Source organism: Danio aesculapii, chromosome 7 (genome assembly GCF_903798145.1).
Source record: "Danio aesculapii chromosome 7, fDanAes4.1, whole genome shotgun sequence".
NCBI classification, from domain to species: Eukaryota; Metazoa; Chordata; class Actinopteri; order Cypriniformes; family Danionidae; genus Danio; species Danio aesculapii.
This window is the reverse complement of record NC_079441.1, coordinates 40,664,232-40,687,907: the sequence shown is the minus strand read 5'-3', so window position 1 is coordinate 40,687,907 and position 23,676 is coordinate 40,664,232. Positions and strand designations below refer to the sequence as shown.

The 23,676-nt window shown below is 36.5% G+C and overlaps 1 protein-coding gene across 1 annotated transcript in view; it reads left to right on the top strand.

Moving 5' to 3' along the window:
- The first annotated feature begins 317 nt into the window (after positions 1–317).
- Positions 318–23,676, top strand: part of mylk3 (myosin light chain kinase 3) — a 27,446-nt gene continuing 4,087 nt past the window's right edge. The window contains exons 1-11 of the mRNA XM_056461963.1: positions 318–1,092; positions 2,947–3,040; positions 3,195–3,534; positions 4,478–5,109; positions 6,247–6,352; positions 9,143–9,236; positions 12,520–12,629; positions 13,334–13,475; positions 15,343–15,413; positions 18,030–18,158; positions 21,290–21,442. Of these exons, the coding sequence (XP_056317938.1) occupies positions 538–1,092; positions 2,947–3,040; positions 3,195–3,534; positions 4,478–5,109; positions 6,247–6,352; positions 9,143–9,236; positions 12,520–12,629; positions 13,334–13,475; positions 15,343–15,413; positions 18,030–18,158; positions 21,290–21,442 (2,426 nt within the window). The 5' untranslated portion in view covers positions 318–537. The remainder of the gene's footprint in view (positions 1,093–2,946; positions 3,041–3,194; positions 3,535–4,477; positions 5,110–6,246; positions 6,353–9,142; positions 9,237–12,519; positions 12,630–13,333; positions 13,476–15,342; positions 15,414–18,029; positions 18,159–21,289; positions 21,443–23,676) is intronic.

The following is a 23,676-nucleotide window of genomic DNA, read 5'->3' as shown; positions in this document are numbered from 1 at the left end:
TAGTCAACACAAGCTAAATCCAATTGTTTAACCTTAAAGGAAAACGAATATACTAGTGCAGTGATGAATTAAAACCAGAAAATGTGATGTGAACATTAACAAGTGAGACTCCATCTTTCTTTCCTCTACCTAATGACTGGCCATTTACAGCGGCCATTCCTTGCGCGTCCACCTGTCAGCAGCATCTGCTGAGGAGAATTTAAATATTTTGGTGACGTCAAGAGACCACTGGAACTTTGGCAATCATAGAGGCTCGCTATGTCATATAAAAGGCTTGTACACAGAAGAGAGAGAGAGAGAGAGAGAGAGAGAGAGAGGGAAAATAGAAGTGGAGAGATAAGATACCCAATGGAGGTGTTTATTTAAGTGGTGTCATGTCTCTGGCACATACCAACAACAGGGTTTGTCTGAGCGGTCAGCTTTGTGAGAAGCTCACAATACCGAGACTACGAAGGAATTAAAACAGGCTGACGGAGGGATCAGTGAGGCTACCACTTTTTTCTCCCACATTTTGCCCTAAGGTTGACCAGGGCAGCCATGAGTAAACAGACAACTCTGGCAACATGCATTGCCAAGATGTATGAGGGTGGCAGGTTGGAAAACTCTGGAACTCCATCTGGGACGATAAAAAAGCCAAGTCAAACTCTCATAGGAAGCCTGAGCAATGTGGAGGTCAAGTTGAACGCATTGGAAGGGAAGGTGGAGCAGATCGAACGCACCCAGATGGAGGTGCTTCACAAGCTAGGTTCCTTGTGCCAAGGCATGGAAGCTCTGGAAAGGACATTTATGCAGCCCAAGCCTAGCGCTCAAGAATCAAACACTATCAAAAATGGCCAGCGGGAGAGCAAGCTCCCTTTGCTGACCGAGGTCAAATCGCTTTGTGGAGAAACGGTGGATCTGCTTCACAATCTAAAGCATGAGAGCCAGCAACAGAGGAAGAAGATTGAATGCATGGAAAGTTCTTTATCCACTCTTGAGAAAGTATTAGGGTATGTGGGAGACGCTTTTCGAAACTCAAAGATAGTAGAGTTTATCCTCAATGGTGTGGTGCCATGGAGGAGACAAGGCCTTCTGGACACTGTGGAGGAAGAGGTCAGTAAGATTAGAGATCACCGTTTTACAGAAAAACACACAGAGGTTGTATGCTATTTAGCACAACAGGTCAGATACAGCAAAATAGGGTGAAATCTGAGCTGTTTATTTTCTAAAGTGCTTACTAGCTTCAGCTGTCCGTGAAAATGTGAACAAGTAGGATTAAAAACTGGTCACACTTTATTTTGATGGTCCGTTTGGTGAAGTTAAGTTACATTGCATCTACATGTCAACTAATTCTCATTAGATTATAAGTAGACTGTTAGGTTGGGGTTAGTGTAAGTTGACATGTACTTGCAAAGTTTCTTATAGCCAGTTAAATGTCTGTTGAAGGAACAGATATTAAGCAGATAGTCTACTAATTCTCAAATGGACCTTCAAAATAAAGTGTTACCAAAACTTCATGCAAACACATGAGTATAAAGTTTTAAAATTACATTTAAGCAGAGTTTTGGGGCTGATCTGTGATCTTTTATTAATAGTCTTTTCATGTGTTATCAAATGATTCTTGTTGTAAATATGCCTGATAATATTTTTGTTATATAACATATTATTGCACGTACTGACATGTTATTGAGTGCCTGTAAATCATGGGGGAAAAGTCCTAATATTTTTTTCAGAAAACAAACAACAAATTCAAAAATATAGGGAACCAAATCAAATCCATTACACTTTCATTGTTTTAATGTTTGAAACTCTTTTATATTCTTTGCACATCTAAATTTTATCTAACCTTTTTGTTTTTCCTTTCCTTTATTTCTATGATTTCATTTAGGTGCTTAGAATTTTTAAGATGACCTAGCATTGTAGCATGACATTGAAAATAGTTTATTCATTTAAGAAATATGATCACCTGATTTTTTTTTTATTTGTTCTGTTTGTTTTCTACTCTGGTTAATTTGTTGGCTGATCTATTCTTGTTAGTGAGCATGTTAAGTTTACGGCCAATTTAACCTTTTACCAAGGTTGCTATTTTATCTATGATGAAGCTGAACTGGCCTCATGTTTCAAATTCCTAGACTGGATGTGTGCCTGAGCTGATGGTGACTGACTATATGTTAACTCAGTTTTGGAATTAGTACAAACACATCTTCTACCCATATACATCAAAAAAAGAGTGTAGAAGAGTGTTTAATTTGTTTTTCTCTTATAACGCTCTCAGAACAGCTTCATTCAGAACACCACATTTTGTCTTCCTTTTTCACTGGAGTGGTGTTAATTGATGTCTTTCATAATTACGAATTGCAAGCGCATTTGGTTCCGAGTAAAACTGTGCAATAGTTGGCTCAGACTAGAAAATGTAGCCTTCCACGCTGTGTATAATAAGCAGATCTGTTGTCAAACATTGTAATTATACCAAGCTTTTCATGCACTAAAAACGACAAAATCCACAAAACGAAATGTTTTTGTCCCAAATCCCCTTTTGAGCATGAAGACACACGTTCCATTTCTGTAAACAGGTTGAATAATGGCGCTTATATAATCAGCACAAGCATCATGAATTGTTATAATTCACACGCACCCACTTCTTGTTCATTGCTATGATATAATTACTCACAGAAGAATTTCGCCAGAAAGATTGAATTAAATTGGTAAAACCATAAAATGCATGGTCTAAAAGGCTCTGTTACTTGAACTTTGTCATATTAAAGGAACCCAAAAACAGGTTTGTAACATTGGAGGGAGATTAAACGATGACAGAATATTCAGTTCTAAACTATTCTACCACAGTACTATTACAAATGTACCCTGTTTTCAGGATTTGCTTTTTGGACGACAGCTGTTGTGAATAAAAGTTTAATTTTATTAATTCAGTACTGCACAAAATAGATATAACTGCATTTGGTTCCACAGAAAAACAAGCCAGATGTCAACAACATTAAACCAAACGTCGGTTTCTGCCACCAGAGCACACAGACTTCACAACAGGTTAAAGAAGTTATTTCAGGTATGAATAAAATATATCTTCAGCAGATTATGGAAATGTAAATGTTCATTATTAATGAGACAGCTTGTGAAAAAATGAAATGTCAGAGCCATTTTCTCCATGAATTTCAATGCAGACATTTTCCAAATATGTATTAGCCTGTGCTTTTCCACAGCTGAGCTTGAGCTCCAGCAGACGAAGGTCACTCTTCCCAATGACCGAAGCAGCCAACCTTCTCCTGAAGTCTATACAGGGGCAGGTGAACCTTTGAAACCTGTTAGTGCAGGAGAAAGCTCAAAAGCCTTACAAAAGGCCAAAGAGGTCTCTGTGAAAAGCAGTGAGCCCACACATGTCCAGACATTTGCTCCTGCAGTCCATCTAGAGGCTGAGCAGATTGACGTGGATAATGTTCCTAAGCAAGAGACAAACAGCTTGGTCGCAGCTCCGGCTGATGCTAAATGTGTCATTGAGACAATGACTAAAGTGGAAAAAGATATAGCGCTTCAGCAAGAGAGGTGAGAAATTGTTGAAAATCGCTGCCATTTATGATTCAAAGCAAAATGCTGCAAAATGTGCCCAATGTCCCATCTTTAATTTTAAGAAAGATGCTGTCGATGTTGGCTTTTCTTAGGCTGTAGCAGAAAATGTCAAAAATTACTATGGGCTGAAATAGACACAGGTTATTTAACGGTAGACCGAACACTGTCATTGGACACCTTTAGAGATAATTATATAGAAGTTGATGCCACTGAGGAGCACTAATGTTCAAATGGACTTTTTGTTCCTACCATACAGAAGATTAAAGTCTTTAAATTTACAAAGGACTGTAATTAACTTCGCTAAAGTGGCTGGAGCAATCATCATAAAAGTTGCCATATAAAAATACTACTTATTTAAAATATAACATTTTGTCTTTTCAGTGAAAAGTTCTCATAAATACAGGCCTGAATATAAATATCGCAGTCATCGAGAACAGCAATACACTGAAGACCAGGCCATGCATTTCTTGTGTATCATAAGAGTTTTAAAAGCTAGTCTGCTGATAAAGCAAGAGCTCTGTTTTTGTAATGTGCTAGTGGCGTGTTTTGTATGGAGGCACAAAAGACTCTCTGCCTGAAATAATGGGCAGTGTAGGGCCTGCGGGACAACATAATTCATTAGACTAATGGCCAAGGTCTTGAGATTACACTACGCAGTATTATAACTAGGCACTGAATGCATGTTGCCAGGCATGAGTTTTAAGGCCATTTTGCTTTATTCAAAACATTACAATTAAGGGCCTTGTGATGTTATTGAGTTTGCTGTTGTTTACAGCAGCTGTTCATGTGCAGCCAATTTGAAGCCACGCTGTGCTGCATTTCCCGATTCCCATTACATGTTTTTAATTGATTACAAATCTTCCGTACATAGTTGTCTTTGAAAAACTTAACAAAGGTTGTTCTTTGTGATTATTTATAGAGCTCTTGAACGGGCAGATGCTTCACATGTTGAAGATAAGGTTTTGCTCAAATCAATAATTCCTGGACAGCAATTGGAGAAGGTTGAGGTTCCTCAACAACAGGCAGAGGTTTCAGTGGTTGTTGATGAGGATTCGTTAGAACCATCAGTTCCTGGACAACAACTAGATAAAAAGGTGGAGGTTCTTAAAAAACAAACAAAGGATTCACCGGTTGTAGATGAAGACTCATTAAAACCATTAGTTCCTGGACAAAAACAACTAGAAAAGAAGGTGGATGTTCCTGATAAAGCTCAGAAGAAGGTTGATGTTCCTCATGAAGCTCATAAGAAGGTAGAGGAGGTTCCTCAAAAAGATGAGCTCTGCATAGAAAAGCCTTTTATCAGACATGCAGAAATTAAAACACAACATGAAGAGACAGTGAAGATGGAAACACCAGAGCCAAAACATGATGAGAGCAAGTGTCCAACTGAAACAGATGTTGAGAAAACTGAAAATAAAAATGCAGATGTCACTTTAGAGTCTGATAAAGTAACGATCTGTGCTGTTAGTCCACAAAATACAAGCCTTGATGAGGATGGGAAAAGTAAAGCGGCACCTCTAAGGAAAGCTATTTCGACACTGCTGATCATTGGTGAGTTATCAAATCATTTCTCTCTACTAATAGGATAGGAACTGTGGAAAACAAAATAAAAAAATACAAAAAAATACATAATAATACAAAAATGAATACATTTCAGAGGCTAGTATTTTATTTAGAGGAGTTTTCCCCGAATATTTTTGTTTATTGAGGGATTTTACAACAACACAAAAAGTCACTTTAGCTTTATCTTTAAGCATGCATGATTTGACTCAATAAACTAATAATTGAATGAGTCATTATTTTAGGAGTCAAATTGCACAGCAGTGTACATTTTTGATTGACTAATGGGTTGTTTTTTGCATGCAGGCACTACCCATGTGGAGTCAGACTACACTGCTTTCATTGTATGCTCAAGTTGCTCATTCTGATACATTCAAAAGGAGCCTGTGATAATAATAGGTTATAATAACTGGCTTAGGTGTAAAAACCCAATTCTCAGTTTCAAACCCTTTAATTTAGCTCAGTAAATTGGAACAGGCGACGACATGTCATATGAGCAGTACATGCAATCTGTTTTATTTAACGCTAGGAAATGAAGAGCAATGTAGGCTGAATTAACAATGACTTTAGAAAATGGTGAATGTCATGTGACAAAATACAATCAGTTAGGCCTATAACACAAATGGATTTATTATAATAAATAAATTTAAACGTAAACCTGCAGTTGTAAATACAGCTAAACAGCTTATTGTTCGTCACAGTAATAAAAGGATAGTTCCATTCCAAAAACTTCCCTTCTGTGACCGTTTCCTCTCCCTTCATGTTTAAAACTATTTGATTTTCTTTATTCTGTTGAACACAAATAAAGATATTTTGAAGAAAGCTGGAAATCTGTTACCATCGACTAACATAATATTTGCATTCCCTACTATGGTGTGAGTAATTACAGGATTCTTCAAAATATCTCCTTTGCTGTTCAACAAAAAAACCCATAAAGGGTTTGAAATCACATGGGAATAGTTAATAGTGAATTGATTTAAATTTTTTTGGTGATTTATCCCTTTAATTCCACTGTGCAAACTGCGCCTGAGATGTCAGTGTTAATAAATTCAGCTTGTCACCCTGCTACATCTTATATTTGATTGATAGGTCTGCAATTCTCTAAGCATATTGATTTTTGTTTTCTAGATGATAGCCCACCTTTGCCAGCCCCATTCGACCATCGCATTGTCAGTGCCAAGCAGGTCCCCATTAACTCATATTATGCTGTCAACCCTGTCGAGGTTCTAGGCGGGTAAGTCTATGTGTTATAAGCGGTTAATTCACCCAAAAAATGAAAATTCTGTCATCCTATACACAATTTCTTACAGTCCACTTAAGAAATAATGTCATGGGAGTAAATGATGGCAGAATGTTTTTCATATAATTGGTGAATCACTTTAACGCCATTTAATGCTGCTGGCTTAATGTAACCAGTATGTAGTTGATGAGTCACAAAAGACTGGAGATGTAATGACAGTTTAATAAAAAAGGCTGTGTGTGTTCATACACAAAAACATTGATATATTGACTTGTCTTTGTATTTGTAAAAAAATCATGTTATTTTTTCATATATCTGCTGTGTAAATACTGTCAGTCAGTGTAACTGTTAGCTGTATCAGTTTGAGCCTGAATCAGACAGAAAATGATTAGGACACAACTGAACCTCATGTCTGCTCTCTAAAATAAAACATAACAAGTGCCTTTTACATATATTCGGAATAAGCATGTGTAAGTAATATAAAAAGTTTACACAAGTTGGTTATTTAAGATGCAGAACACAGGAAAAGCGTCCGCATAGAAAGACACTGCCGCACTGGTGAAGATTGTGTGTGTTTACAGTGGTTTGACGGATAAATATGAGATTGTAGGTAAAATTGTTGACGGTGCCAAACAGCATTTCCCATTGTTTACATCCTTGTTTACATCTTTGCTACAACATACCTTTAACGCTAGGAACTATGCATGTAATAGATCAATTTTAAAAAATAAAAATACTTACAGGTTGTGGTTCAGAAGTCCAGCACTGAACTGGGAGAGATTCTGGAAGCTGTCCTTTGTCGAATGCTAGCTATAAATATACTTTTAATAATTCTCTGGAACATAATTAAACTAAACTGTAAGACCTTCTCTCTTTGTGTCCTGTCCTTTGGAAGTCCAAATACAGAAACAGAACAAGCTCTGTGGAAATAGCAGCGTTTGGACAACATTTTAGCTTTCTCTGCTATAGCATTACAGTGCCAATCGCCACGCCCCTTCGCTGCACGAAGTGAATGAGTAGTGTTGCCAGATTGAGCGGTTTTGAATTTGATTGAGCGGGTAAAAAAATGGCACTAGTGGGTTGACAATTCGGGCGGTTTTAAAACTTAACTTTTATATGCAACTTATTCAACAAAACATATCTGTGTGCTCCTACTTCATTCAGTTAGTAGTGACCAGTGCATAGTGCAAACCGCATGGGCCCACCCACAAGAGGAGGTTAAGGAAAGCTGTATCAAAATCTGACTCCCCAAACAAATTAAACTCCTTTGCGTGCGTGCACATCAAGCAACTGCAGTTTAACTCACAGCGGTTTATCATGACACTTTTATCGATCATTTTTTCCACAATTGACAGTAAGAACAAACATAGAAGCGTTGTCTGATTGACAAGCACCAAATTATATTAAAAAGAATTTGAAACGCCTACTAAGACGAATTTATACCCCATTTCGAAAGTAAAAAAATACTCTAATAGGTAGTGTAACCTACACAACATTAAGTGCAGTGTGTGGGTGAGAGGGGGGCAGTGTTTCGATGTGATCTGGTTATGTTGTGGTTCTGTGACTGCTGGTGTTGGTTGCTATAGCTTGTTGTTAAAAATGAAGAATAAATAAAATAAAATAAAATGTTAATCTAATATTTTGGGAGTTTTTATGTGTGTTTTGTTGGGTTTTGGACAGCTTTTGAGCTGGAAAAAGTCAGCTATATCTGGCAACACTGTGTATGCATGTAACCTGAAGGGTTCGACTGTAGGCTTTGCTAAGCTGCGGTCACACTCGAGTTTAAGTATGCGAAATTCTGTAGTATGACACTGTGAAAAGGGGCAGGATTAAACAATATATTAAAAAAAGCGAGCGATTGGTCCATATTTTCAATTTCTGTCGATAGAGGTCATATTTAGATCTTCAATTGGACTAACGCAATCATTTGATGCGATTTTGCAGGTCAGAGTTCACCAAGCTTGTGCGACAAGTTTCGCAGTTCGCTGCGTCGGAAAGTTCAAGCTTGCGTTTCTGGTCTGATGGATTCACGTGCGTGTGAATAGAAGTCTATGGGGAGAAAAGTGCAGAGTGACCACAGCTTAACTCTGAAAAAGCCAATGTCTCCCTTTACAACTTTGAGCGTATTACCTTCAGAGATGTTGTTTATGTTCACACAGCTACATTACACATCAACTAAAGTTTAAAGTATGATATCATAGAGGACCACCCCTTTAAACAAGAAATGAATAGTAAAAAAACATAATTTATATCATACTTTTAATCAATCAATCATGAATTAGTTGGAAAGCAAGGTAAACTTTATAGTCAAATGTTTTTCTTTTGGAACATTGTACTTTCCCAGTTAACATTACTGCAGCAGACAAGTAGTTGGGGTTTTAGTGTACCTTTCTCTCCAGGACAGGCAGATAAGCACGCAGGCACTACCCATGAGGAACATATAGCACACATTGAATGATGGGTACACAAGCTGCTCATTTGCACCTCCTCTCCACCACTGCTCTACATACAACACCACAAATAACCACTGGCTTGTGTTTGACTCATCACCGGCCGAGTTTATTTCGGGCAGGTGTCGAGCAGGTCTGTTTGCATGGGAATTATTTTCAGCCAGCAGCAGCCATCTTGACACAAACACGTTATTTTACCTCATGGAACCACAGTAAACACACAGCAACTCAGCAAGAGGAAAATAACAAACAATGACAGATAGCTTCCACAAAGGTTGAGGTGATTTCCATAACCCATGAAATAAAATCTCTCTGTGGATGTGTGTTGTTGCAGAGGCCGATTTGGACAGGTACACAAGTGCGCCGAACTGTCGTCAGGACTTACGCTGGCCGCTAAGATAATAAAAGTCCGCGGAATGAAAGAAAGGGTGAGTACAACGCACACACAACGCATTAGTGCTTCACAAATGTTTTCCCCCCTCCCATGTCCTATCTCTTTCTCTCCTCTCCCACTCCAATCTGTCCATCACTCTGTTCCTGTTAGCTTGCTTTATGAGAACATTTCCTTGACAACCGCTGACAGTTCTGAGCATTTGAGCATATGAAAAATACGCACACGTTCACACATGCTCTTCCACTTAACACTTCCCATAGTCCCTCAAAGATAAAAGGAACAAAACATTCCAACATAAAGGAATGAAGTATTTATACAGTCCTCCAAATGTTGAGTAGTTTTCATATAAAGCTAAATCTAAATATCTTTGCACTGAATCAAATGTCCTCTCATCAGTTCCCAAACATCCTCCGTGCTTTAGTAAGTGCTGCTAATTACATCTAATGACAGCTCTTCTGTCAGAAGCACTTGCCCTCAGTGCAGTGCCATTCTCTGCCCTCTGATCTGTCTGTTGCCACCATTAGAGAGCTATCAGACAGGAATGAGCAAATGCAGATCGTTTTCACTCTCTCATTTTAATTCCTTCCGTTTGACACAAATGTCAATGGAGCAAAAGGAGTCGACTTGCTCATTCTCTCTATAGAGGCATTCCTTGGAGCATTTGCATTTCCTGGTGACAGCATGAACGCCATCCCTGCCCCAAAGTACACTAGAGAGAGAGAGAGAGAGAGAGAGAGAGAGAGAGAGAGAGAGAGAGAGAGAGAGAGAGAGAGAGAGAGAGAGAGAGAGAGAGAGAGAGAGAGAGAGAGAGAGAGAGAGAGAGAGAGAGAGAGAGACAGCTAGCTAGCTTCATGGGGTAATTGAATGCACTTCCTGGGTCAGCCTGCAGAAGAGTGGTCAGGAAGAGCCAGAGTAATGAGGACAGGCAATTACATGGTTGTAAAGGCTGTCATGCCCCCATTTCGAAAACGGTTTAAATCCTTGTTTTTGCTATACCCTGTGCAATCATTGTAAATCCCCTTCCAGCAATTTAAAAGTACAATTTAAATTCTGAAACAGCTTCTCTCTTACTAATGACCTACTTTTTAACATTACTGCCATGGAGAGTCTAACAACACTATGGCAAAAGCTTAAAATATAGGTTTTAAACAGCTGTGTGAAAAAGAAACGCATTGTAACTGATTCATTAAGGGCCAGGCACAGACGGTGCGTAGGCGCCTGTTTAATTTGTTAGTGCTCTTGAGTCTCAGCAGCCCATTGATTAAAATGTTAAGGGTTAAGAGCTCATTTTTTGTCTTTGGCTAATAATGACTCAGTTGCGTTTTTTTGTTGTCATTTTGACATGAATAAACTAATTTTACATGGCCGCCATCTTAAAAGCGAAATTAAGGCTGGGAAGAAACCTGGAAGTATTGCCTGAATCACCCAGGAACGTTGTGTACCTTGGCTGTATATCTTATCAGTGAAGAGAAAGTGACACAAATGTATAATTCCACCACCTTCCGAGTGACCCGAACGTCAGTTCTGAGTAGATACTGAAAATAAAAAGTGATCAGACCTCGTTTTCAGCTAAGCTAAGGGAAAATGGCACTAGTTAGCTCATGATTTTTTTTCCCAAACACACGTTTTAGAAGCCATTTTTCAAACTCAAGTTAACTGATTCTTTCACTATATAGACTTGTCACAATACTGAATTTCGGTACTGAAATTTATAGCAAATTTATATCTTTCTAGCTTTTAAGTGCCGCTGAGCATGTTCTTAAACACCGCTGATTTGCCATTGTATTCACCAGTGCTCAACAGAAATGACTGTGATTGGCCGTGAAGATCATTGGTGATCATTTTGTTGTTGTATGCATTAAAAGCATTGTGCAACTGATCTGCGGCCAGACTCTTCTCAAATTCTACGGAGATACCAGTGTAGCTGCAATTATAACCCATTATTTTTTCCCGGCAGGTCTCCACACAATCACGTGACTGAAAGTTAGGACAAACATGACTTGTGGTTACAGCAGTGTCATTTAGTGGTCAGGAAATATGAAAAATTATGTTTGGTTAAAATTTCTTGGGTTTCGGGTCTTCATTAGTGGTTCCCAAAGTGGGGGTCGGAACCACCCAGAGGGACGCAAGACAATGAGGGAGGGTCGCTTGGTGATTTCCAAATCAAATTCATTTTATTACACTATTGCAATTACCTAATTTTATCAATAACGTACTGAAGAAAATAAAATGTAGGTAATAGTTACATAAAAAAACAAGTAAAAAGCCATCCACCTTTCGATTTTTTTTTTCTTTTTTTTTTGCAACTTCTAGGATGATTATTTTATATTAATAGCATCACATACACATCATATACAGTAATAGCATCAGATGCAGCAGATTGATTTTATGGCATCAAGTTATACTTTGACACCTTTACGGTGTGTGCGCCGTTGTGTGCAAGGTTTATATATTTATAACCACCTCAGAGGATATTGGGGGTCATGAGTCACTGGCATTGTTAATTTGGGGGTGGCGGGCTTAAAAGTTTGGGAACCCCTGACTCCTATTATGCTAAACTCCATCCTGCATATCTCTGCAAAGCTTTGACATGTTGACACCAAACTTTGTGCGTTACTGTGATCTCACACTAACCACACCACTAACACAAATGTTAACAGTGCCATCTATATTTCAAAAATTATAATCATCAAATTATATTGCTACACTGTTATTTTTGGTTCTATAAGCCACTTATTTAAGTGAATCCTTTCATGTAGCCCTATTTACTTTATGTTATTTTGTTGTTTAACATCGCCCTTTACTAAAACACAGCATGTGTGAGATGACGAATCCCCATGCTTTGCCTTTTGTGCTACTATTGCACAGGCACTGAATCCCTGAAAAAAGAGTGGGGGCATTTGTATTATTTTTAATGGTCATTAAATCTAATTGAGCAGTCTATTTTTTCCTTTTAATGATTGGTTAATGACCATCAGTTGTCATTCAATAATAATATTACTAAAATTAACAACCCTAACCTTAGTGCATGCCCTGTGTACCATTTAAAGGGATAGTTCACCTAAAATTCTGTCATCATTACTCCTCCTCCACTGAATTTCTTTCTTCTGTTGAACAGAAAGGAAGATATACAGAAGAATATTAGGAGAAAACAAACAGCCATTGACTTGAATTGTACTTTTGTGTCTCCTATGGATGTCAATGTTGTTTTTATCCAACATTCTTCAAAATATCTTATTTTGTGTTCATCAGAAGAAAAATATTTTGATTTCATGTTATGTTATGTATGTATTACATTTTTTGTGCTTTCATTCCAGGATGAAGTGAAGAATGAGATTGGAGTTATGAACCAGCTAAATCACGTGAACCTGATTCAACTATATGATGCTTTTGAGTCTCGAACGAACCTCACACTCATTATGGAATAGTAAGTACTGACCACGTTGAAGTGACTGTTTCCAAATACTAGAAATGTTCATTTAAATATCTCTAAACCACTCTATAATCAGTAGCTATTGTTCATTGTGATTGCACTGTGTATTAATTACACTACTACATTTCCAGACATTTTCTTCAACTCTAAAACACTTCTCAAATACAATGTGTTATTGTAAAAAATAAAAAAACAGTGTGACTTATTGTTCTACAGCTATTAATTCTGTCTGATTAGTGGCTTCTGATCATATTCATTAGGCCTTATTTGCAAATCAAATTCTCTCTCCTGGACTGATCCTCACATTCTGTCGCAAGAACACTGCGCTCCCACACATGCCACTTTACACAGCCATGATGGTGCGTCATCTTCCTGCCTTGTCCACAGATTTCATTCACATTTGTTTGATGGCATTGAATTCGCAGACAAAAGCATTTAATTGTATGAAGAAATCTTTGAGCAAATGTTAATATTTGTAATGCAAGACACAACCATAGATAATGATGGCTTAAAATAATATATAGGTTCTGTTATTGTCGTCATTTCTTTTTATTATCATCTATTATTTGAGTCTTTCTGCTTTACTTTGGTTAGCGTCGAAAAGAGATGTCAATATGCATGTCCACTATCAACTAATAGAGAGGAGATAACATGTGATGCTTCATTTCAAAATATCTCTCCATGGTTTGTTATTGCAGCGTGGAGGGCGGCGAATTGTTTGAACGAATCATTGATGAGAATTACCAGCTGACGGAGCTGGATGCCATCGTGTTTACCAGGCAGATTTGCGAAGGGGTTCAGTACCTTCACCAGCAGTACATTCTCCATTTAGATCTTAAGGTAAACCCCACAGAACGAACTGAATGCTTTAACGTGATACTGACGGGATTAGCAGCGCATAGTGTCAAGTAGCTCTATGGAAAAATCCACCAATGAATCAGCCATGTATGTCAACATCAGCCGCCTGAATGTCGTACATTTTAATTAGCATAGCGCCAAAGGACTAATGCCTTGTGTTGAGGTTAGCAAGTTATGCAGAAATATGGATGGTTTACTATATCCAACAGCACCAATATGAATCAATTATGTATGTAAAAGTAAATCGTGAGTTTGGTGGTATTGTCCTTTATATTTGAATCCTAGATTTAGTTTGAAATACTAATGCTTTTACTTGGTCATTAGCATCTTTTTTTATTCAATATTTAAACATGATCTGATACAACTATTTAGGAACTAAATCAGGAATCTGAGGGTTCAAAAAATAAATGAAATTCTGAGAAATCACCTTTAAAGTTGTCAAAATCAAGTGCTCAGCAATGAAAATTGCTAATCAAGCACAAGTCGTTTGCCCAGAGAAGAAATAGTCTAGTGTTCAGTGGATCAGTGCCTTCAGCAGTGACTTTTGCATTACACTGATCTAAAATAAACAGAACAGAACTTAAGCAGTGACATTTATACTTTATTTACTAGCACTACATCAGCACTATAGACTACTCTTTCTGCCTGACTGAAATTTATTAGCGCTCCTGTGAAATATTCTTCTTCTTTTTTTTTTTTTAATTCCCAAGTGATGTTTAACAGAGCAAGAAAATTTTCACTATATTTCCTATTTATTTTTTTTTCATTTGGAGAAAGTTTTTTTTAGCTCGACTGAAATAAAAGCATTTTTTTCCCATTTAAGGTCAATATTATTAGCCAATTCTTTGATTGGCTACAGAAAAAGTAAATTGTGAGTTTGGTAGTTTTGTCCTTTATATTTGAATCCTATATTCAGTTTAATATACTAATGCTTTTACTTATGTTTTTACTCATGGCTCACAAAACCAGTCAGTGTCTAAGCAAGCACAAGACGTTTACCCAGAGACGAAATAGTATATTGTTCAGTGAATCAGTGCCTTCAGCAGTGACTTTTGCATTACACTGATCTGAAATAAACTGAACAAAACTTCAACAGTGATATTTACACTAAACTGAACTGAAGCCGTTTTAATTTACTACTAGAACTACACCAGCATTTTACACTTCTCTTTCTGCCTGCCTGAATTGCTGGAATTTTCTTCATCTTCCATCTTAAGCTGCTTTGACACAACCTACATTGAAACAAGCACTGAAAAATCTGATTTAGTTTGATATATTTAAACCAAAACATTTACAAAATATCTTCATAATACATGATCTTGATTTAAAGGTACAGTAGGTGATCTGTCTAAATAATATAATAATATCTTTTCAATACAATCCCTCTTGTGTCGTTCAAAGCCACACCTCCTGAAATTGCATGAACAAAGCTGCGCAGTTGTTCAAATCTACATTTGCTGACAGACAGTTTGGGCTACTTAAAATTATGGGAATTATCGGCCTGACAAATTTTGAACATTTTTTTAGTCTTATGCCTTACCCAGAATATAAAAATAGATATAAATATATTTAGATCATTTACTTTAATCATTACTATTGGAATGTGAAAAGACTTTCAACCAGAACAACAAAAAAAAATGTTTCTGAAGACAATGACCTACTGCACTTTTAAAATACTGATGATTTTTTAGTAGAAAAGGAAAATCTGTCATAAAAAAACAACAATATACTATATACTGTATTTTTTTTCCTATTCCTGCAAAAATACCACGCAAGACTGGTTTTGTGGTATTGTGTCGCATATTGTATTGTTTATTTCTTCCTAATGTGATTTTTTTTCTGAATATAGCCGGAAAATATCTTATGTGTGAACAGCACAGGCAATCAAATCAAGATCATTGACTTTGGACTTGCCAGAAAGTAAGCAGACCTTTAAATATGGGCTTATGACTACTAACATTACTTTTCATATATGTACAAAGGGGGCACCTTCTTATTTCATCAGCATGTACAGTTTCATGAACATATTTACATCCATATAACTCTTTACTGTGAAGTTCTTTACATTAATACAATGTTCTCTACTAAGAAACTGAACGGTTCTTCCTAAAATGGTTCTTCTATGGCTTTACTCTGGTTTGAAACCTTTATTTTTAAGATCGCACTCTGGCATTTTCTTATTTTCACACATAAAACTTAGTATGTGCTTTAAGCTGAGATCGCCTCTTCTGGACACAGTGCACATGGTTTCCATGACTACAGTCACATTCCTTCAGCGTTCATCTGCTCTCTTTTTTACATTTTCATTTAGTTTGAACTTTAAAGTTAAAAGGTACCCAGCCCATAACTTTCATAATACTGGAAATTCAGCATAGGTTTTATTTTGCAAAATCTCATAAGTTAAGAATTTTTATGAGTGAGGAAGGCACTGGGTGGGATTTGTGCATTACATTTTTTCCATTTAGAATTTTTTTTTATTCAAATAAGAATGAGGAAATAACAAAAGCAATACATGCTACTGAGACAGAAACTGGAGAAGTGGCAGTGTTGCACAGCGATGCACTAAAGAAAATTGCAGAGGACTCTCAGTGGAACAACAGAAAGAAAGGAGGAAAGAAGTGGAGCTTTTTCAAGTATAGCACAAGTCAGTTCTTCAGAGGAGACTTGTGTGTTTTCTGAAAGTGGAGAGGGATTTATTTTGGTGGTGTTCTACCGCTGAGTCACAGTGAATGGGAAGGCTCTGGAAAGTGATTTTCAGCCTCTTTGTTTTGTCACCATGGGATGCCACTCATAAACACACGTCAGATTTATGAAAGAACACAAATCCGCATGAGTGAGTGGAGGTAGATGGCACAGATTTGTTCTTTCATGAACAATGTTGCGCTGAGCTAGTGTGTGCCTCGATTGGCATCATTAAAGGTTGATTGCTCAGATAGAAAGTCAGATGGATTTTTCATTGTATAGGGCAAAATGTGGATTGGATGTCTTTTTATGTCATTTATACAACTCTGCTCATTTTAAAAGGTTTTTCTATGTCTCTGGCTGACTTACTGTTTTAATGTTTTGTTAAATGAATCTAGAATGATCAGTTAGTAAATATGAGTCAGTTTTTTTATTTATTTTTCATATGTACAGTTTAAATATATTTAAAAACGTAAAATATATTTAATAGTAAATTTATTAGCACTTCTGTGAAATTATTACTATTAATATTTCCCAAGTGATGTTTAACAGAGCAAGGACATTTGCACAGTATTTCCTATAATATTTTTTTCATTTTGAGAAAGTACTTTTTTAGCTTGGCTGGAATAAAAGCAGTTGTTATTTATTTTTTTGTTTCTCATTTTAAGGTCAATAGTATTAGCCCCTTTAAGAATTTTTTGATTGGCTACAGAATTAACCATTGTTGTCCTATAACTTACCTAATTCCTAATTGACGTACTTAACAATATAACATAATCGTAACTTGGCTACCTAATATAATAACCTAGTTAAGTCTTTAAATTGCACTTTAAACTGACTAATATCTTGCAAAATAACTAGTAAAATATCATGTACTCTTTTCTCTTATCATAGCAAAGACAAAAGAAATGTGCTACAGTGGTCCCTTGTTAATTGCGGGAGTTACGTTCTAAAAATAACCCGCAATAGGCGAAATACGTGAAGTAGTCAGCTTTAATTTTACAATTATTATAGATTCAAGGCTGTAAAATGCCTCACTACACACTTTTTTCAGACGGACATGAACATTTTTTACACTTTTCTCTCTTGTTTAAACACTCTCAAAGTTCAAACCTTCATAGAAAAATAAGTCCAGTATTATAGAATGAAACCAAAGACCAAAACCTGTTTTCAGACCTTTTTAGTTCTCCTTCTTTATGTAATGAACCAAAGATTCATTTATTCTGTAATGGTGCCCTACAGCCACGTAACTTCTACCCTCCTTTAGCATGTCCAGAAGTCCAACTTTTTGTGCGTTGGTTAGCACTTTCCTCTGCCTTTTAGTCAGTACCGCAGGTGCCTTTGACGGTGAAGAACATTTTGTTGACAATGTGGGGAGAAAACTTGCAAACATACAGTCCAGCACTTCTAGAGTCACACTACTAGTGATTGAAGATTTATGTAAACTTGGCAAGCTGTACCCATTCGGTATTGTACAGGAGACACGTCATGGAGGAGATTGATTGACAATGGTCTACAGCCAGTCATGACGCAGAACACAATGCACTGATCAGGAAGCAGAACACAATGCGCTGTAGAAAAAAAAAAAGTCAGATTGCACTAAATAAATCTGCGAAACTGCAAGACTGCAAAAGATGAACTGCGTTATAGCGAGGGACCACTGTATAAGAAATTAGTTACTAAAACTATTATTTAATAATGTGTTGAATTTTTTTTTCGCTTCCTGTTAAACACAAAAAATGCAAAACTTAAATGTCTAATAATAACAACATTTGGGCTAATCATGTTGATTTCAACTGTATATGATACAGAGTAGAAAACAAGTCTGCAAAGTGTGTTTATCACTCCCCCCAGGTACAGGCCCAGGGAAAAGCTGAAGGTCAACTTTGGTACCCCAGAGTTTCTGGCACCAGAAGTTGTCAACTATGACTTTGTGTCATTTCCTACAGACATGTGGAGTGTTGGTGTCATCACATACATGCTGTGAGTACACAATTACACACAGTCCTATTCATACAGGTTCTTGTAAACTGTTATTCTAACTTCCTTTAACAGAATCTAAACGGTTAACATTAAAGAGCCCAAATCCAACATTCTGAAATGTGTTAATGTATTAATTATTGATAGTAGAAAATGTTTTCTTTCTTCTTACACTGAATTGCTCAGTGGCACAGACTCCTGAGTAAAATATCAGAGAAATCAAATGCAAATGCGACACCCATGAAAGATTTATAGGGCTCATCTAAGAGCATTCAACAGAGCCCTCATAAAAGGGCGCCAGTGCCTTTCAGCTCAGAAAGCATTTTACCAACCCTGCTGCTCAACAAAAAACAGCACACACACAAGCAAACACAATGTCCCATCTCTGATCCTGTGCCTTCAACACTCTGCTCTCCACTGGCTATACATGATCGCCTGCGCTAGCCAATAGTGAACTGGCCTCAATGATTGAATCAGTGCTAATTACCTGACAGCTGTTGCTGGAGATTTACGAGGGCTTGCCCATCCAGAGAATATGAGTTTCACCTACTTCACACTTCCCGGAGAACCGAACACCAGTCAGGACTCAAGCACGCAGCGAATTCGTATATTTATAGCTTTATTTAAAGTACACGCAAGCACATAATTGTGTTATTGTCCTGTTATATCACTGCAACTGTTGTTGTCCTCATTTGGAAAAAAAACTTTACTATAAAAAATCTTGGGTTGATTTAGTCAAAATATGGACAAACAAAAGTTAAAATTATCATTTGAAATATTAATGCATTGTTGGATTTGTCTAAAACTGCCTGCTCTATCAAATGGTTGATCATATTTTGACTGTTTTAAATAATGACTTTAAAGGTAATTAAAAAAATAACTGTTTTAAATAATGGTTTACACACACACACACAGCATTGTTGGTTTACAAAAAACAAAACAAAAAAACAAACAAACTTGATCCTGTTGCACTACTACACTTGATTTTGGTTTTATTGTTAAAAAAAAAACATGTTAAATGAAAATTTTTAATATTTTATGGCAAACTTCAAAAAATAAAGGTGATTTAGTATTTAAAAATGTTTTATTTTACGTTTTTAAATAAATTGGTCTTACACTTCATATTTTCTGATTTTCACAGTACACATTTAAATTAATATTTTCTACAAGAAGCTTTACAATATTATATTTGTGCATATACATTATTTAGTCAGTACTGAAGCCAAATCTGGAGCTTATCTAACAAAATAACTTACAATAATGATTCAAAAATTAATACAGTCACGTTTATTTGTTATAGAAAAATATTAAATACAAATTCTCAAAAATAGCAAAAATCAAGAGAAAAAAATATAAACAATTTTGTTGAAACTGTAGTTTGTACCTTTTTGCAATATTTTGCGCGAATTTAATTGTATTATCTTTACATTTCTAAAGATGTTCAGTGACTAAAATATTATTGTAATAAATATATCTGTTTAATCTGTTTTGTTCAAATGCACCAATATATATTACACATATTCACTGAGAAATGGATAAAAATGTTCATTTTCAAAATGGGGTGTACTCATTTATGCTGAGCACTGTATATGTATTAATTCCAGTACTTTTACCATAAACCAACATATCAACCATTTAGTAGAGGCTGAAATTTTAGAAATTATGGTATGTGTTGGAAAAAAAAGCATTGAGTGTGTTAACTAGCGACATTAGGAGTGCAATCAAAAATGTGGGGTTAAATTTGACCCAGACAACCCAGCAATTTAAAAGTGTATATCAACATCAATGTTGCATAATAATTTACTTACATTTATTTTTTTATTGGATTTTTTTTCTTCATTAACGCTTTACGGTATGGATCAGTTCGTTAACACAGTTAATGAATGAGGTATTGTAATTGTAAACTACTGTTATCTAATGTTTGTACATAAATTAGCTCATGCTAATTCTCATATTAATTCACTTTCAAATGCATAGTATAAACTTGGATAAATACTGTAACAGTATTATCCATTAGTAGTTCATTATACATAGTTTAATGCAACTTAATGATTACAAAATTACATTTAAAGGACACCTATTTTACTCCTTTTACGAGATGTAAGCTTTTGGTGTCTCCAAAATGTGTCTGTAAAGTTTCAGCTCAAAATACCCATCAGACTATTTATTATAGCCTCCAGAATCTGCCCATTTTAGTGTCTGAGTACATCGTAGCTGTCTTTGTAGTCTGCGCCTTTAAAAACAAATGAGCTGCTTCTCCCTGCCCACCGTTCTAATGTGCATGTCTGGTTCTCGTCATGTTACATCAGATAAACACCAGTCAGTGATAGAGAAAGACTCAGATGAAGCTGAAATACAGCTCATTAGTCAAAAATACCAAGTTTATTTCATCTATTTGTGATGGAGATTATTCAAGCCTTTCTGAAAAGATGAGTCTCACACAAATGTCGTTTTCAGTACGCACACACACACACGCATATATTAGCGTTTACTGACACCATGCAGCTGCTTTTACAGACATGCTCTGTTTTAAAAATGTTTTAAACTTATAAAAATCACAGAGTTGGAACAGATATATTAATCCCAGCTTATTTACAAAAACAAACAAACAAAAAAAACATGTTATTAATGAAACATGGCACCTATCAATAAATTCGGTGGGTGAGGAAAACCGCACTCCGTCACATTGTGGTGGGCCTCAAAATTGCTAGGATTTGTACCCTATTTTAACATCAGGAAATAAAAAAAAAGAGAGAGAGACTTGTTGTGTTTCTGTCACTCCAATATGTCAGTGGACTCACTATAAATACAGACAGTTCTGGCCTAACAGCTTACAAAAGATGATTTTCATCAAAGGTGCCCTTTAAGTGTAGATATTTATTATTAAGATAATGACTGTAAACTAAACATGCAAATGAAGAAAAAGAAAGTTTTCTGACTAATTGATCAATTATATTCTAGCAGCATTCACGGCGCTGCGAATTATGCACATTTCACAAATAGACCAGAACAGTACAAAAGAAACTAACGCACCTTTTGCCCATAATTGCTTCACATCATACCTTGAAAAGCTTAAAACTAAGGGTGAACAGATTTAAGTTATTTTCACCCTCTGTGATTTCCTTTTTTTTCAGTTTGAGTGGCCTTTCTCCATTCATGGGTGACAACGACGCAGAAACAATGAACAACATTCTGCACGCCAAGTGGGAATTTGACGCGGAGGCATTCGAGAATGTGTCAGAGGAAGCCAAAGACTTCATATCCAGCCTTCTTGTGTCCGCCAAATGGTATTCATCTATCATTACTCCACTAATGAAAACCTCACAGTACAGACTAACGCAGAAGTCGCACATTCTTTTTCACAAACTTCAATACGCCCTCTCGTATTTCTCCTCTCATCTGACCTCCTGCTCCTGAATAAGAGCCTCACTTTTCTCTTCCATCCCTCAATCATTGGCCCACTTTGACCTGCTCAGATTCCTTTAATGCATCCTGACATCAAACCTGAAAAAAGGCACAAATAACATATAATTGGACATAGACGCAACATGGTGCATTTTAAAGCATTTGGAGCTCCCTCTCACATTGCGCTGTCTTAGCTAACCTCTCCCACACAGGGGCTGTACTGCTCAGTGCTCAGCTGGCATCAGATAATAGCAGGCTGGCACAGCAGGTGGTCATGAGAGGGCACATTGTTTTTGCCGGCCATCTCACCATGGTCTGCACAATAAAAGTGATAGTTAATGATCTAGTGCGCTTTGACAAGGTGCATTTAGACGCAGCATGACACCCCCCCTTGGCCTTTCTCCCTTCTCTTTATCTGTGGTGACAATGTTGTCTAATGACCTCATCACAGCCCCCCACACGCTGGGTGATTCATTTTCACCACTGCACATTCATGCTTTCAGCCCATGAATACTAATGGATTACTGGCACCATGATAATGTAGTACAATCAGCTGGATTATGTCGTTCTTACTGGTAAATATGCACTTGAGCAAATGCTACAGTGTCTGCTCGCCTTAAGGACACTTTATTTATTTTTAGGACACCATCTGTTCCTTTTGCTCAAAAGTGTTTTTTATTTATTTGTGGATCAGTTGGCCCAATATTAGGAGTTAGCTAGAGGTTTGCTCACTTAGCTTAACTCAGGTGAGTGGGCTTGACAAACCACCTGTAGGGGAGACACTCTTTCCTCTCCATACGCACCAGACACTTTCAATTTGATCCATTAGCGGGGAGCTAGCTCTCTGCAACTCTCTGCACCTGGGGTCAGTTCTTCGTACGTGGATTACTCAGTTAGCTGGATTTGGATGTTGACGATTTGACATGATCCAGGATCGTTTAGTTCTTCAAAAATCATCCGAGACATGTTGTCATAGCAACAGTTCTGCTAGCTCAAACCTGCTAGGGAGCAGGTTCATTTCATATAAACAGGATTAGATTGGGTCAGTTCAAGTAAAGATAATACTGAAAGTATGTACCAAATGCTAATATTTTCTTACAGTAGTTATATGCACTTGAGAAAATAGTCAATATTTTATATACATATATACATATATATATATATATATATATATATATATATATATATATATATATATATATATGTAAAGTAAAAAATATATATTAATAAATCTTATGCAATCTGCACTCCGAAATCAAGTACAAAGACTGCCACCTGTTGGTTTAAAGAGAAAATTTATTGATATGAACTTTTTAGATACAAACGCGTACATGCACAATATTCGACTTTAATATATATATATATATATATATATATATATATATATATATATATATATATATATATATATATATATATATAAAATTAAAGGATAGTCATTTATGCAGTCATGCACGTGTTTTGACCGCTAATATACCAGTGATTTGATGCTTTAAAAAAGTTGCAGACACCTTTACCGATATCAAAATGCTTTTTTTGATGCAAAATTAATTGTTAGTTATTCCTTACTGTGGTTAAAAAAAAACCTTGAGTAGGCCTAGGCTACTATAATAAAGAAACTCTTCTCTAAATGTAGAACTAAATACATTGATATGCATTGAAATACATAATGAATACTCTTGACACATGAAAGTGTAAAGCCTGCAGCTCACAACAAATGTGGAAAGTTATTGCGTGTCATATTTAACAAACCGTTTACTGCTAATTTTATGTAATTTTGCTCACATGGATAATTGAATATTAATCAGATGATGTCATTACGCTGCTGATCCTGATTTCGAGGATCGATAGATCTGTCCTTCACAACACATGCAGCGATCTGATTAGTTTATCCAGACATTTTAATCTGATTCGCGAACTTGTTTGAAGAATTAAATTAGCCAGAGATCAGTTATCAAGATTAAAAGATCCAGGATCTGCCAAATCATCTTAGATCATTTAAGCAACGTACGAAGAACGGACCCCTGGTCAGTACCTGGATGGGTGAGCACATGAAAAAGCCAGGTTGCTGCCGGAAATGGTGTTGGTGAGATCAGCAGGAAGCGCTCAACCTGCG